We start from the raw sequence: 14,673 nt of genomic DNA, 5'->3' as shown, positions 1-14,673 counted from the left end.
GAAAAAAATGCAGTGGATCATGGGAGGAAACTGCTTGTGTGTGGCACGCTGTGAGAGAGAGAGAGTGTCACCAGCATTGCGTTCGATAAATCTCTGAGTAACTAAAACATTTTGGCATTGGCCGATGGCTCCCTCAATTACAGATGACAGTCAGAATACACATACATCACTCTTTTATATAATCTCTACAGTATGTCTGCTCTTCCTGACCCTAATAAAAAGCAACAAAATATTGTCATTAGCACAATTACCACAGCAGAAGAAAAGATGGAACACTCACTCTTATAGAATATTTTATTGAACTTTATTTGTGTAAAACTAGTAACATTTCAGCCATTGTTATGGCCTTCATTTTTCAATTTTTTCTTCAAGAGTGAGAGTTGCACCTTTTCTTCCAACTGAGATGAACTCTTTACTTGGTTTAAACAACTCTTTTTAACGTTTATTACAATAATTACCACAGGAAAACTTGACCATCTTGTGTCATTAACCCATTAAGGACTAACAGAGACTTTCAGCTTGAAACTTTCAAAACATAGTCCACAAATGTCATTCAGACATTTGTCACGTTCAGTTACAAATTGTGGCTATCAATGATTATGAATAAGGATTATCACTTGGGATACAATGGCATTCATGTGACACAGGTTTGAATCTTAAATCAATACTGTATAATACCATTAAGTATAATTAACTAACAATAACACTGATAATAACATTATTATTAATAATAATAATAATAATGCTAAATAATATAAATATAAAGCAAAAAAAACTATTATTTCATTTATTATTATAGACTATTATTAATGTATTAATTACTATAATTTTGAAAGCTAATAATAATACTAATAATAATATTAACAAGCTGTAAAATGAATGAATGAATGAATGAAAAAATAAGAAAGAAAGTTTGTGGATGTCAGTGTGTGTCTTGGTGTACATGTAGAACACAACAGACATATAAACCAGCCTGAAAAAAAAGGACAAAGAAAAAGAAAAAAAGGTGGACATGTGGAGGAAATAAGAAAAGGAGAAAGAGAAGAATAGGTGATGCCGATGCTGAGCAACAGCTGACAGCAGGAGATAGACAGAAGACAGACACACCACAGGAAGTTCAAGTAAAACACAGGAAAGAAAAGAAAAAGTAGAATGAAAGGAGACAGGCTGAGAGAAGCGGCAGGGGAAACACCTGGACTGTGATTAAGAGAAATGCACACTCAAAAAGTGAGTGAGATGCGATCCGACAAACAAGAAAGTAAATATTTTCTCCAGGCCACATATGAATCATGTATAACAAGTAAAAGATGCACTAGTGAATATGGTAGAGGCGTAATCCCTGGCACCAGTCCTAGTGATTTAGCATGCATAGCTGCAGTGGCCCACTTGGAGCCGGTCCAGAGTGCACTGGGCTCAGAGGGGGGCGTCTGCCGTGCGTCAGGTGCCTGCACTAATCTCATCTGCTGAGTGGAGCGACCCACAAGGAAATTACCACCATCCTGAAGAGCCACTGTGGGACCATGTATTTTACATTAAGGATTGATACAAGAGTGAACATAGCCAGGAGGACAGGGAGAAAGAGAGAGAGAGAGGGAGAGTTGAGCAAGGAGCTGGCATTTCCTAAATACCATCTCGAGCAAATTAACATACTCCTGCAAGGTGTTGGGGAAACAATCCAAACATTTAGTTAATAAGATATTTTTCTTATAAAGGTGAAGTGTGCAATATCTATGTGACAAGTGATGCCACATGGATCTGTTCGTGAGAGCCGGAATGTCCTGGTTTTATGTGACAGCAGCAACTCTGGACATGGGTCTAAAAGCACAAATTCTAGTAGTTGGGCATTTTTTCTTTGCAGTGCGATGGAAAAGAGTAGTCCAACTATCTATAAAAAAAAAAAAAATGCCACATTGTTGCCATGCGAATGTTTGGGTCAGGTCACTCATTTTAAAAGGTAAATTTGACTACTTAGAAAAGTATGCAAAACTTTAAAACACGGTTATTATCATTAGCTAAAGTTAAACTATTAAAAACTGTTTTGGTTAATTCAAATATTAAGATGAAAAAGTGAAAACATTGAGCAAAACTTAAAAATGTTTTCTTGGCTAAAATGAAGCACTAAAATTACTAGCTGGAAATAAATAAAAAACAAAAATGCAAACGGAAACGGAAACTGAAATACATGTAAATTCTATCTTAATAAATATTTAATAAAGTGACAAAAGCACAAAGACTATTATAATTCAGATTAAAATGAAAACTGAATAAATACAAATAAATGCCATTCAAAATTCAAAATAGTAATAAAACTATAAATACTAAAATAACATGGCTTTGCAATAAGATTCAATACTGTATAATACCATTAGGTATAATTAACTAATAATAAAGAGTTTTTACAGTATTTGTATATATCTCCTTATGTTTCATCTGCCATTACTTGGTAAAATATGCAATCCTGCTTCAAATCAGCACTACTGGTTGAGATATTGAGCTGCTCAAACTCCCACGAGTGTTAATATTCTTCATGAAGCTGATCAATTAATGATTTACCTACAGTTGTCTCTATACATTAAACTTGGAGAGAGGAAAGTATTTTAACATAAAAAAAAAAAATAATAAAAAAAAAAATTACCCCCCCCCCCCCAAATCTGGCATTTTCAGTTTAAGCTGACCGCTGAAGAAAATTTTCAATTCCACGATATGATGAAAGACAAGAACAGAGAGAAAGACTGATCTATGGAAACCGGCATTCTCTCTGGAGAGCAGGAAAACATGCTGGACACGTTCTCCTTGTATGATAGCACCCGAGGGAAGACTCACACTTTGATCTTAATGATCGCTCTGTGGGTTGTTGGCCCTTGATCAAGTGAAGCCCTTAATAAACCAACACTGCCTATAAGCTTAAATGCTGGACTAGGTTTAGTTTTCCATCTCCAAATTTAAAGTTACTAGAGAGAAGGAAAAAGCTGATCCAAGATCACTTTTGCAATTTAATCTTGACTTCCCACACTAAAATATTCTTATATAATACCTTATTTAAAAATAAAGACCCAAATATATGTTTGTACCAGTAAACATTTATATAAAATCTGTGTAATTGTGCAAAAGTGTCTGAACTCACCGCACTCCTTCACAGGCTCGTCAGACCAGTCCTTGCAGTCCTTGATACTGTCGCACACTTTACCGCTATGGATACATTCCCCGCTCTTACACATGAACTTCAGCGGGCCTTCACATTTGGTGGCTGTCAAGGACACAATAAAGAGTTCTTATCTTTGAGGAGTACCACATAAATAAAACTAAATTGTGTAGAGTACAAAACATTACACAAAACATATTTCAATCGACACTCTGTGCAATGACAATAGATAGTGACAAGTGGCTGTCAAGCTCAAAACAAGTACATAAAAGCTCCATAAAAGTAGTATTTAAATCCTGTAAAGCCAATAAAATAGGTCTGTGTGAGAAACAGACTGAAATATATGGCTTAAGAAGATCTGGAATATAGAACATGAGTCATACTTTAATGGGCCGTTCACACAGAATGTGATTTTCCATTTCAATACTCAACTTTTCAATTGTTTTTCTACATAAATGTGTACTAGACATAAATGTTTGACCTTTTATATGCGTCTCTCATTTTATTTTATGGCAACATAGCAGAGGAGGCATTCTGCACTGCACTAGATTGCTGCGTCTCACATTTTAAACTTGTGTTTAAAGATGCGTTCTGTATGAACGGCCCCTAATGGTGTTTTTTGACAGCCCCCTGGGTCACTGTACTGTGTGTTGTATTTAAAGCCTATATGTTTTTGAAAGAACTCTCTTACCAAGGCTGCATATATATGGTTAAAAATACCATGAAACGGTAATATTGTGAACATTTTTGAAATTTTAAAATAACAGTTTTCTGGTTTTATATACAGTTGTCAACATTTGAAGTGGATCAAAAATGTTCATCAAAGTTGTCCTGAGACAAGAACGCATTTTGGTTTTAGGACAACACTGACGAAAGTTTTGATCCACTTCAAATGTTGACTAGTGCATTTGAAAGTGTAATTTATTCCTGTGATGCAAAGCTGAAAGTCTTCAGTGTCACATGATTTATTAGAAATCATTCTAATATGGGGAATTAACATTCCTTATTATTTTCCATGTTGAAATTATCCATGATTTTGTTTTCAGGATTCTTTGATGAATGAAGTAAAATATAAATATTTTGTAACATTATTTATGTCTTGACTGGTATTTTTGATCATTTTAATACATTTTTGTATACTGAACATAAATTGTTTTTGGACCAACAAAGAATGCTGATATCTTTGTTCTTCTTAAATCATGTAGTGCATCACTAATCAGATACAGCCCCATGGCATAATTAATCTTTTGAGGTAAATTTGATTGAAGTTGCCATATGGGAAGTGTGCCATGAAACCCTGGAATCGTGTAGGGGTACATCTGTTTGGTCTTGTAGTGCTTCGTGTGAATGTTAACTTGATTGGGGCTACATGATTGGGTGCACTCTACTCTTTCATCTTCACTGAAAATGCTGTCAAAAGAGGGGAGAGATGAAGAGGCTGATCAAATGAGAGATGGCGAAAGGGAGATTGTTGAAGTTACTCACTTTTGTTGACGCAGCCAGCCTCGTCGCTGAAATCTGGACAGTCGTGCACTTTGTTACACTGTTTTGTGCCGTGAATGCAGGAGCCATCGCCACACTGGAACTCATCAGGACGGCAGGTCAGCACAGCTGTTGGACAGAAACACACCTTTATGTAGGATAATAATTCCTGCATCTACATATATCAGACTGGCCAATGAATAGATCAATATTTGGTCATTTTGAGATAAACAGAATAATAAACAGAAGAACAGAACAGAATAAAACAGAAAGAATAAACAGAAAGCTGCAGAGCAGATGTGGCCATTCCACCTGTCCAAAATCTACTGACATACTTGTTAATGGATAATGTGCACATGCTCTGTTTTTAAACATGTGTACTATATTTCAAATTATTTCAGTAAATTATGATACAATAAATTAAAAAGATGTATTAGAATCATATGAATATTGAGGGCCCTATAATACACCCGGAGCAATGCGACGCAAGGCACAGCGCAAGTGTGTTTGCTAGTTTCAGTCCGGCGCCGTTTGCATTTTCCCGTCCAGCCCCACGTTGTTTAATTAGCAAATGCATTTGCGCTCATTTTTGCGCCCATGGGCATGCTGGTCTAAAAAAGAGGTGTGTTCAGGCGCATTGCTATTTTAAGGAGCTGAAAATAGACTCAGCCATAGACCAACTCAAACCTGGTCTAAAGTCTGGCGCAATGTTTTTTCTTTATTATTTAAATCGCGTACAAGCTGCTTATTAAACACAGGGACACACAGCAGCACACAAACATGCCACATATTAAAAATTAAAGGATTGCAATGCATAAGATATATATATAAATGCCTACATGTCATAATGGATAGTCATCACATGTATCAGAATTAGGCTATCTATTTGCTCGCACACGAACAAATCCGTTTCATCTCGGAGACGCGTTCTGTCTTTGTGCTTGCCAAATTCTGCCGTGTAAATAGCAAATCCATCATGGCACGAGTGCAACTGACTCTTTAAGGGAATGGAAGATGAGACTCTGATTGGTTTATTGCACGTTACGCCCAAAAAACACCCATTACTCAGTAAGAGTATATGGACAACCCATTTAGAACATGCACCTGGGCCCGCCAAACGTTTTTCCATCGTTAAAATAGCAAAAGTGTATTTGGACACGCCCTGAGTTCACCTGCACCTTGCGCTTTACTTTGCATTTAGATCGATAAAATAGGGCCCTATATAATATTACAAAATTATATTACAAAAAATATTACAAAAAATTATTTATTACCCAGCTCTCTAGAAATCAGTATTTAGGTTTAAACACATGTCGGTTTATCGCAAATGTATAATTTAAATGTCACTTTGAATAAGAGATTCTGCCAAGTTTATGACTAAGATAAAGTCATGAGTTGTTAAAGCTGTTAAAAACATGCATACTAAAGCACCATCATGCTTTTATAATAATCACCCATTGCACTACTGTGTGTGAGCCTTAGCTCTGAAACAGCTAAAGTTTTGGTCTTTTTCCTCCTGTCAGATCTCAAGGTAATAGCTTATTTGCAATAGAGTTTCCTCAGAAAAAAGCTCTGAACATTAAAAACAATCAGTCACTTACTCTGGGGCATAAGGTAGCACACAGAAAAAAGAAAAATATGCTGTTCGGCAAAGAAAGGTTTTAATTTTTCACATTCATCTTTTAAAAAACCTTTAATCTTTCATACGGTGTACTTAAGAGGAGATGCGGAGAGAGAACATTCACCGTGATCAATTTGACCTATTTCTTTGCCCTGTTTTCCAGTAAAAATAAATATCCCAAACTAAATATATTCACGTGAGAGGCAAAATTGCATGTAATATTAGTTTATTAGTTAAATTATATATGAATGCATCAATTATATCTGTATTATCACCTCCATTCTGGCTTTTGAACTGTACTTGGTGGAAACATAGTTTGTTATTATTCATATATGTAATAATTTATTATTCATATATGTAATAAAAAGTGTTTGAGCATATTGCCGTTGCTGTAATTTTATTAAAACAGTAAGCATGCATGCAGTGCTGTTATCATTAACTAAAACTAATACAATTAAAAATGTTGCTCGCCGAAATAAAGCTGAAATAAAATATTAGATGCAATACCTAAGCCATGCTAAAATTTGAAATTAAGTTGAACTGAAGGACTGAAATAAGACTGAAAATGAACATGAATTGAATTTTAAATAAATGAAAATGAAAACAAATGTGAAAACTAAAAACAAAAGCTGATTCAAAAATATGACTATGGAACAGATTTACTAAACAGTTGAAATTACTGTTAAATAATGACGCAATTATCAGTAATTTGATGAGCACAAACGTTAGTAAATCGCGTTGCACAATTCATTTTAACACTCTCCTGCCATAAATTCTGTTTCTAAAAGGGTAACAATGCAAATCTGGCCCTATGTAGGGGTCTTATTTATAGTCAAATAAAATACAATGCAAAATTAGCTAAATTGATTTGAACAGATACAAGTATTTTGAGGACGGTGCACAATCCCCTTCAAGAACCCCACAGTGTGAAAACACTCACCGAGCGCTTACTCAAGGGCACTCTGCCATACCTCAAAACACACTTGTTGCCTAGCAACCACCAAGACCCAAGCGCATTATCATGCCGCTACCACAATAGTTTGTGAAGATTTACATGTCATAAACTCATGACAAAAAAAAAAAAAAAACATCATCTCAATAAACACACACATGCTAGAACAAACTGCACACATGTGCACACAACAACGCAGAAGCCAACAATGAGTTTTCAGCTTGAGGTTTTGTTTTTTCTGGATTACGTGCTAAAACAAATACATGCTTGTTTTCCTATGCCGCATGGAGAAACAAATCCTTGAAATGTAAAATTAATAAACATTCATGGCTCACTGAGTCTGATTCTATCGTACTGTATATAAATCAATGTAAATTACATGCTAATTAATCACATCAATATTTGTTGAAAACAAATACATTAAATCAAGATTTTTCAAAAACAATTAATCAAATTATTGTGGCAGACAAACCTTAGAGTTTTTTTTTTTCAATAAATTATATAAAATTTACATTAAAATTAGACAACTCTAATTATATATACGGTAACAGATTAAAATCAAATGAATTTTAATGGTTTTTTAAATATATTGTATTTTATTTGTATTTTTGATTCTGCATCAGAATACATTTTGTATTCAGAGTATATTTTTTTCTAGTATTTTGAATATGTTTTTTTTATGTTATAGTTGTAAGCAAAATCGATACGCTAACCTTGTAAGACTGCAGATCAACAAAACCAAGTTAATTTATGTTGATGTGTGCAAAGCATTTGTGTTAACAGAATTAGCAGGAGAAAACAATAGGGGACTGATTCTAAATGAACAACCATGTGTTTCACTGCTTTACTAGATCGTGACAGTCATTTAGAAAGAGTGTAATGACAAGAACAGCATGCATGCAGCATTAAGAAGGGCATATAATGCAGCCAAGTGATAAAACTAATTATTAATTAATTTAAATCAACTAAATTAATCAATTAAATCACTACACAGCAAGCCTCTCCAATGTAAATACCTTAGGAAACACATGCTTGAGAATGAGAACTGTTATCAGTATATTAAGAATATTTAGTCTGGTACACTTACGACAGTTGGCCTCATCAGACTTGTCCTTGCAGTCGACATCTCCGTCGCATTTCCAGTTGAGGTGAATACACTCTCCACTCCTGCACCGGAACTCCCCCTCCAGGCAGTGGGGCTTTTGAGGCTCCGTCCTGCGACTGCAGCGCTGCAGAGATTCATCCGACTTGTCTTTGCAGTCGGGGTCTCCGTCGCAGCTCCATGGTGCTGGAATACACTCCGAGTCGTTACAGCGAAACTCGTGCGGCCCGCAGGTGCTGGCGGTGGCTGCCGTGCACTTCTCCTCATCGCTGCCGTCGCCGCAATCATCATCCCCGTCGCATACGGATGCGGAAGCCACGCACAGCCGGTTACGGCACTGGAACGCTTTAGCAGAGCAAGCCTTGGCATCTGGAAAAAAGGAGGATGTACTTTATCAGTCTTACAGTCCCTCAAATACATATATAGCATGTAAAAGAATACTTGACAGTCAACAGGTGATAGCTGAACCTTTTTTTTTATTTTATTTTTATTAATCACCACAAGCTTTTTTGTCTCCTGTGTTTACAACTTTTTATTAATATTATTATTATTATTATTCAACAAGGATTTTCTTTGTCTCCTGTGATTCTAACTTTTTTGTGCACTTTTTAACATAAAAATAGCATTTTATCAAAGTTATTAAGATAGGCATCAACTCTCTTCCTACTATGTTTTAGTATGTAACACCAACTCCAATTTATTCGTAATATACTTTAAAATGTAATGTAGAATATATACTGCACTTTTTAAATTGTTATAATTGTAATGGTTATAATTTAGTAATGTTAAATTTATTTTCAAATGTTGCATGAGCTCTGAGCTATTCTGTGCTGATGTGAGCTCCGTGACCTCACTGATTCAACTGTGCTGCGGATGACCTGAGGTTTACACTACAGCCCCACACCGGCGGCAGACACTAAATGGGCCGAACTGTGCTGTAGTAAATGCCTGTCCATTCTTTAATGGGGTCACCCACCCCACTGGAATAACCGTCCTGAAGAGCTGCAAGGCGATTGGGTATTACATTCACAGAGGCTAGTTTTGTAAAAGGATCTGAAATGGCTTATGAGCAAGTGATCGGGTATGAACACGTCTGAGCAGATGGGATATGAAAGAAATTGATCCTGACTTTTTGTGACTGTGTGTCGATAAACCTGTAAATATGCAAACTATTTGCAAAGAGCAGCTGGGGCTCATAAAACACTTTCACCGTCAAAACGGTGACATTATCAAAATTGTATTGCCGGACTCGAAATCAATGTTATTTGTGCTGCTCACAGAAAGGTCATTCTTGTTGTTCATTGCACTTTAGCTGATTTGCATTTCATATTTCTGCCACCTACGCTGGTTGCTTTTGAAGCCAATTACAATAATGCTCAATGAGATATGATGCTAATTGTGTTTTTGCAAAGCTGATTAGCCAACAAGGATCTTAAAAAAAAAAAAACTAATCAACAAGGTCCATTAGGAAAGCAACCTCTGCAACTGCTGTCTGCAACTCAGAGGTATCTTCAATGACTATCGAATAGCTGAGTGGAAAGGGTGGAACAACATCTTTTGGAATAATCTTCTGACAAATTTAACATTGGGCTAAAATTTGTAGATATTAAATCACAACTACATTTCTCCACCCTCAAGGTTAAGGCAGCCAACAAACGTAGCATGTTGTTAAAAGAAAGTAACGCAATTGGATCTTTTTGTGTGCATACAGCATATTGCAGGAAGGTTGTGTTTGCTCTAAGCAGGGGGAGATTGGATTGGCTGAACCTTCTCTTGTGGGGCAAGAAGAGCAGTAGTGAAAATGAAAAGGTGCTCGGCCTGCAATGTAGACAGCAGCTTAAAACAACATCCTCTCAGAGAGGAACAGAACAAACATGGACCTCCAGTAAACTCACACTGACTGTCACATTCCTGCTGGAATGAAAATCAAATCATCCAGCTCTGTACACTTGCAGAAGGTATATTTATCAAATAAATTTACCCTAAACATTGATTAGCTTGCTAAGTGTTACAGTACATTGAAGGAACTCCACCCATTCCATCCCAAAAAACATCTTGCAATGCTCTAACAATCAACCAGAACATCCTAAAAACTGCAACTCACGTGCCAAAAATACCCAGAACTTCTTCCTTTGTGAAAATAAACCATGGTTTTACTACAAATAAAGCCAAAAAACATGGCTATTATAGCTCTTGGTAACCACAAATAAGCCATATAGTTTGGCTACACTAGTTAAACCATGGTATTTGTAGGACCATACTACGTTAACACAAATATTACAACAGAAATATACTGTTATAAAACGGATTGCAAGCTACAATGATAAGCTTCAGGCTATTCTTTTTTTACTAATGTCTTCGGACCCACCAAATGCCTGAAATAATAAAAGAGACAAACAAATCGATCTGGTTCTTTACACACAGTTTAGATTAGGTGGATTTCCACCTTTCCCAATGTTACAGAAGCATGAAAGAGTAGCAAAAACATGCGGCTCTGAGCCTGATTGACTTCGTCATTCAAAGGCTGCTGATATATCTCTGCTGTGTGGATTTTGATGCTATCTTGTTTAGAGGTCAGACACAACAGTGAATGGATTTGAAAAGAGAGGAAAGGAAAAACTCAAAGCGGGTCAATTGAATTCCACTGACCAATGTCAAATACTCATTCCCAGGACCAACAACAGACAGGGCTTCACATTAACAAGATCTCTGTGACCTTGAAGTAAACAACAGAGAGCTGAAAAATATATAGCAGAACCAAATGTGAAAGGAAAACCATGGAGCTTTTCTGTCTTTGTTTTAATTGAAAGACTACACTGAATATTTGACAAGAACAAACTGCTATAATGCATTATATAACATGTATATTACATTATTTTTGTTTCTAATTTGATTGGAATTCTTTTCATTAGACAAATAAAAACAGACAACTGATATTTCAATTTAAATGACCACCACATATCTGTGCCACAAGGGGCAGCTTTAGCGCTGAGGCTCATGCTATGCTCAGTAAATGGCCCGAGGTACTAAGTCAGCAGAGAGTTAATGGTGCATTCACCACTGTCCTCCATCAGCCCATAATATTATCCCATATCACAGAGAAAGACTAGCCTCCTCTGGGGAGAAGGACTGTAACCATGATGCACTGAGCTGAGGGGACGAGGTGCCACAGACATACTGAGGCAGCTAAAGACTGCAGTGTTTTGGATGAGATCCCCTTCATGAAGCTTTCCCATTGCTGACAACAGCACCTGCAGGTACAACGTAAGGAAAAGAGAATATACTAGCAAGAAAGGAAAACTGAAGAGGACAGGGAATTAGTTTAGGCTGGTAATCCTGTAAGCCCTCAGTGTGGTTTCATTAGTCAGTTAGTTACGAGTTTAGAAGGAATAAGACATTTTGTTTGGCAACTCTGGTATATGACTCTTCTTGTGTGAGGAAAATAAACCAGTGATAGGACTCTGGCAGTGAACTACTTTTTCATTAAAACTCTAAGAAATTTTTACTGGATACACTGAAGGAACGGTCTCTTTTTTAAATAGCCAATAAGCATTAGTTACGCCACAGCTGTGAACCACACTAGTTTGCAGATGATATAAGTGGGAGGGACATTCTCTAGAAAACATATGATTGGACAAAAACCTGTAAAGTGCAATATGAGTCATCATATTGCTTCATTTTCCAAGAAAGAGAGTCTATCTACCTAGTTCTGATCTAAAAAGCAAGCATCTTTTTGAATAATTAAGTTAAAAAAGCAGAAATAAAGTGCCTTATGGGTATTTAATAGTGAAGTAAAGTGTTTAAAATGTATTTACGGTAATAGGCTTACAATTGTGTAAACAACTGATTTGCACAATAAAATGTAAACAGCACCGTTATACTTATTTGCTTAACATATATTTAGCATCTGCCAAATTTGAAAAGCACATGACCTGCTAAAAGAGAATTTAGAGTTTTAAAGGGGTATACAAATAAAAAAATAAAAAAAAACTTTCATTTAATCTAAAATGTGGTTAATGTATTAGCATATACTCAGTTTTTCCCAACTCAATGAGTTAATAAATGAGTTAATTTGATCGAATCGACCTAAATAAATTGGTTAATACTAATTAAGTTCATTAATTGGTCAGATAACCCATCCTGGCTCAAGAAAATCATAAAGCGCTCCACAAGTTAACAAGTGCAAGTTCCTTTTTATAGTGCAGAAATGACTGAGAAAGCAGCTGAAATGGTCTAAATCTCTATTATACAGTTTGGAAAATGATTGACCCCTATGTGCAACAAATTCATTTAGAGCAGAGAGCTCTGGACAAACCTCTCTGAACCAGGCCTTCAGCTGTTTACGGTGAAAGGAAAGACATTTTCACACCTGCTGAAGTGTGGCTATATGTTGACCAGGGGTAGGGGTGCATTATCTCTGGGTGGATTAGAAAATGGCAGTGCAGATGAAAGAGAAATATCAGGCTATTGTCAGGGGATAGAAGAGGCTGAGCATAACACTTGGCATTACACGGGTGCAAACACCTCAGCCTATGCAACTGTTTGCAGAGTACAGCCAATATTCCCACCCACATAAAGCACAAAAGGGCAAAAGCTTCCCTGTATAGATGGTATAGTAAATATTCCAGAGCAGAATAAAACGCATCAGATTTGTTGATATTAAATGAACCAAGCATTCATTCTGGCATAATCTAAAAGCAAATGTTCATTAATTTCAGTAGGAATCATGTTCAGTTCCTGCTTTCTTCAATCAGGGGACTAACACATATCAGACAGCACATCTCAGAATTCATTAGCTTCAATGTCACCAAGGAAATAAATGAACACCATGAACAACATCACATGGATAAATATCTAAAACAGTGCGGCTTACACTTTTCTGCCAGTGCTGTAATTAGAATTTTACATGGATGCATGAAAACTGATTTAATATTTGCCGTAATCACATTAGCTGTCAGTAATAATCCTGCGGATACTGATATAATCAGATTAATAGATATTCTTGGGTAGCATCTAGCCGCTGTCAATCTCCCTTGAGGAAATGCTTCAGCAGATATTGTAATACTTCATTATTATGACCCTCCTCTGTGGTACACAAGAGGCTGAGTGTTGTAGGTAGGAGAGTGCAATATGACTATTTTTATATTTTGGACAATAACAATGTCTCCACGATCTGATTTTGAAGAAATATCAAATATAGTAGTTCTGGCGCCTCCATCATAAACTGTACAACACCACATGCATTCACAGCAGTATAAACTCAATGGTAGAGCTACTCTCTCATTATTTGCATGTGCTTTTAAATGTTTCATTTGTGTGCAGGTCTGAACTGTGCTTTTTCTGAGCGCCACATACACACGAAGAGCACGCGCTGAAGCCTGTCAAATACTGTCAAAAAACACAAGGTTTACATGTAGACTCCGTTGGTTATGTCTAAAATGAAAGTAAACAGTAACGTTTATGTATACGTGCCTGTATATTAGATGTGTGCAGGTCTTAAAGGGACAGCAGGCATATTAAACATACAGCCTACTGTCATTATTGTCAAGGGATAGATCACCCTAAAATTTCATTTTTGTCATCATTTACTTAATGTCACGTTGTCCCAAACCAAAGAAAGAAACTCATTCAGGTTTAAAACCACTTTTCAGTCAGTGGTGGTATAAAAAAAATAATAAAAATAAACACTATGACAGGCAGCTGACAGAATTTTTATTTTTGGATGAACTATTCCGCCCTGCTCTTGACTGGAGAAATTTAATAAAGTTGTATTGTAAAATTTTGTTTATTCATGCAATTTCTTGAATGCTTCTGCTTAATACACATATTGTACCTGAAAATAAAGTTTGTTTTATTTGTATATTATGTGTAGTATCTTTGTCATTAAAAAAAAAGTACAAAGATTTTCATCTTCGCTCTCTTTGGCCTAAATACAGTATTGTTCAAAATAATAGCAGTACAATGTGACTAACCAGAATAATCAAGGTTTTTAGTATATTTTTTATTGCTACGTGGCAAACAAGTTACCAGTAGGTTCAGTAGATTGTCAGAAAACAAACAAGACCCAGCATTCATGATATGCACGCTCTTAAGGCTGTGCAATTGGGCAATTAGTTGAAAGGGGTGTGTTCAAAAAAATAGCAGTGTCTACCTTTGACTGTACAAACTCAAAACTATTTTGTACAAAAAAAAATTTTTCTGGGATTTAGCAATCCTGTGAATCACTAAACTAATATTTAGTTGTATGACCACAGTTTTTTAAAACTGCTTGACATCTGTGTGGCATGGAGTCAACCAACTTGTGGCACCTCTCAGCTGTTACTCCACTCCATGATTCTTTAACAACATTCCACAATTCATTCACATTTCTTGGT

The 14,673-nt window shown here is 36.1% G+C and overlaps 1 protein-coding gene across 4 annotated transcripts in view; it reads right to left on the bottom strand.

Moving 5' to 3' along the window:
* LOC113100892 (low-density lipoprotein receptor-related protein 8-like) overlaps nucleotides 1-14,673 on the bottom strand; it is a 146,553-nt gene that overhangs the window by 34,211 nt on the left and 97,669 nt on the right. For all 4 annotated transcript variants that reach the window (XM_026265403.1, XM_026265405.1, XM_026265404.1 and 1 more), the window contains exons 5-7: nucleotides 8,285-8,668; nucleotides 4,628-4,753; nucleotides 3,125-3,247 (exon numbers count right to left, since the gene is read on the bottom strand). In XM_026265403.1, the coding sequence (XP_026121188.1) occupies nucleotides 3,125-3,247; nucleotides 4,628-4,753; nucleotides 8,285-8,668 (633 nt within the window). The remainder of the gene's footprint in view (nucleotides 1-3,124; nucleotides 3,248-4,627; nucleotides 4,754-8,284; nucleotides 8,669-14,673) is intronic.

Source organism: Carassius auratus, chromosome 6 (genome assembly GCF_003368295.1).
Source record: "Carassius auratus strain Wakin chromosome 6, ASM336829v1, whole genome shotgun sequence".
NCBI lineage: Eukaryota > Metazoa > Chordata > Actinopteri > Cypriniformes > Cyprinidae > Carassius > Carassius auratus.
Note: the sequence above shows the minus strand (reverse complement) of the source record. Positions and strands in the feature narration are given on the sequence as shown.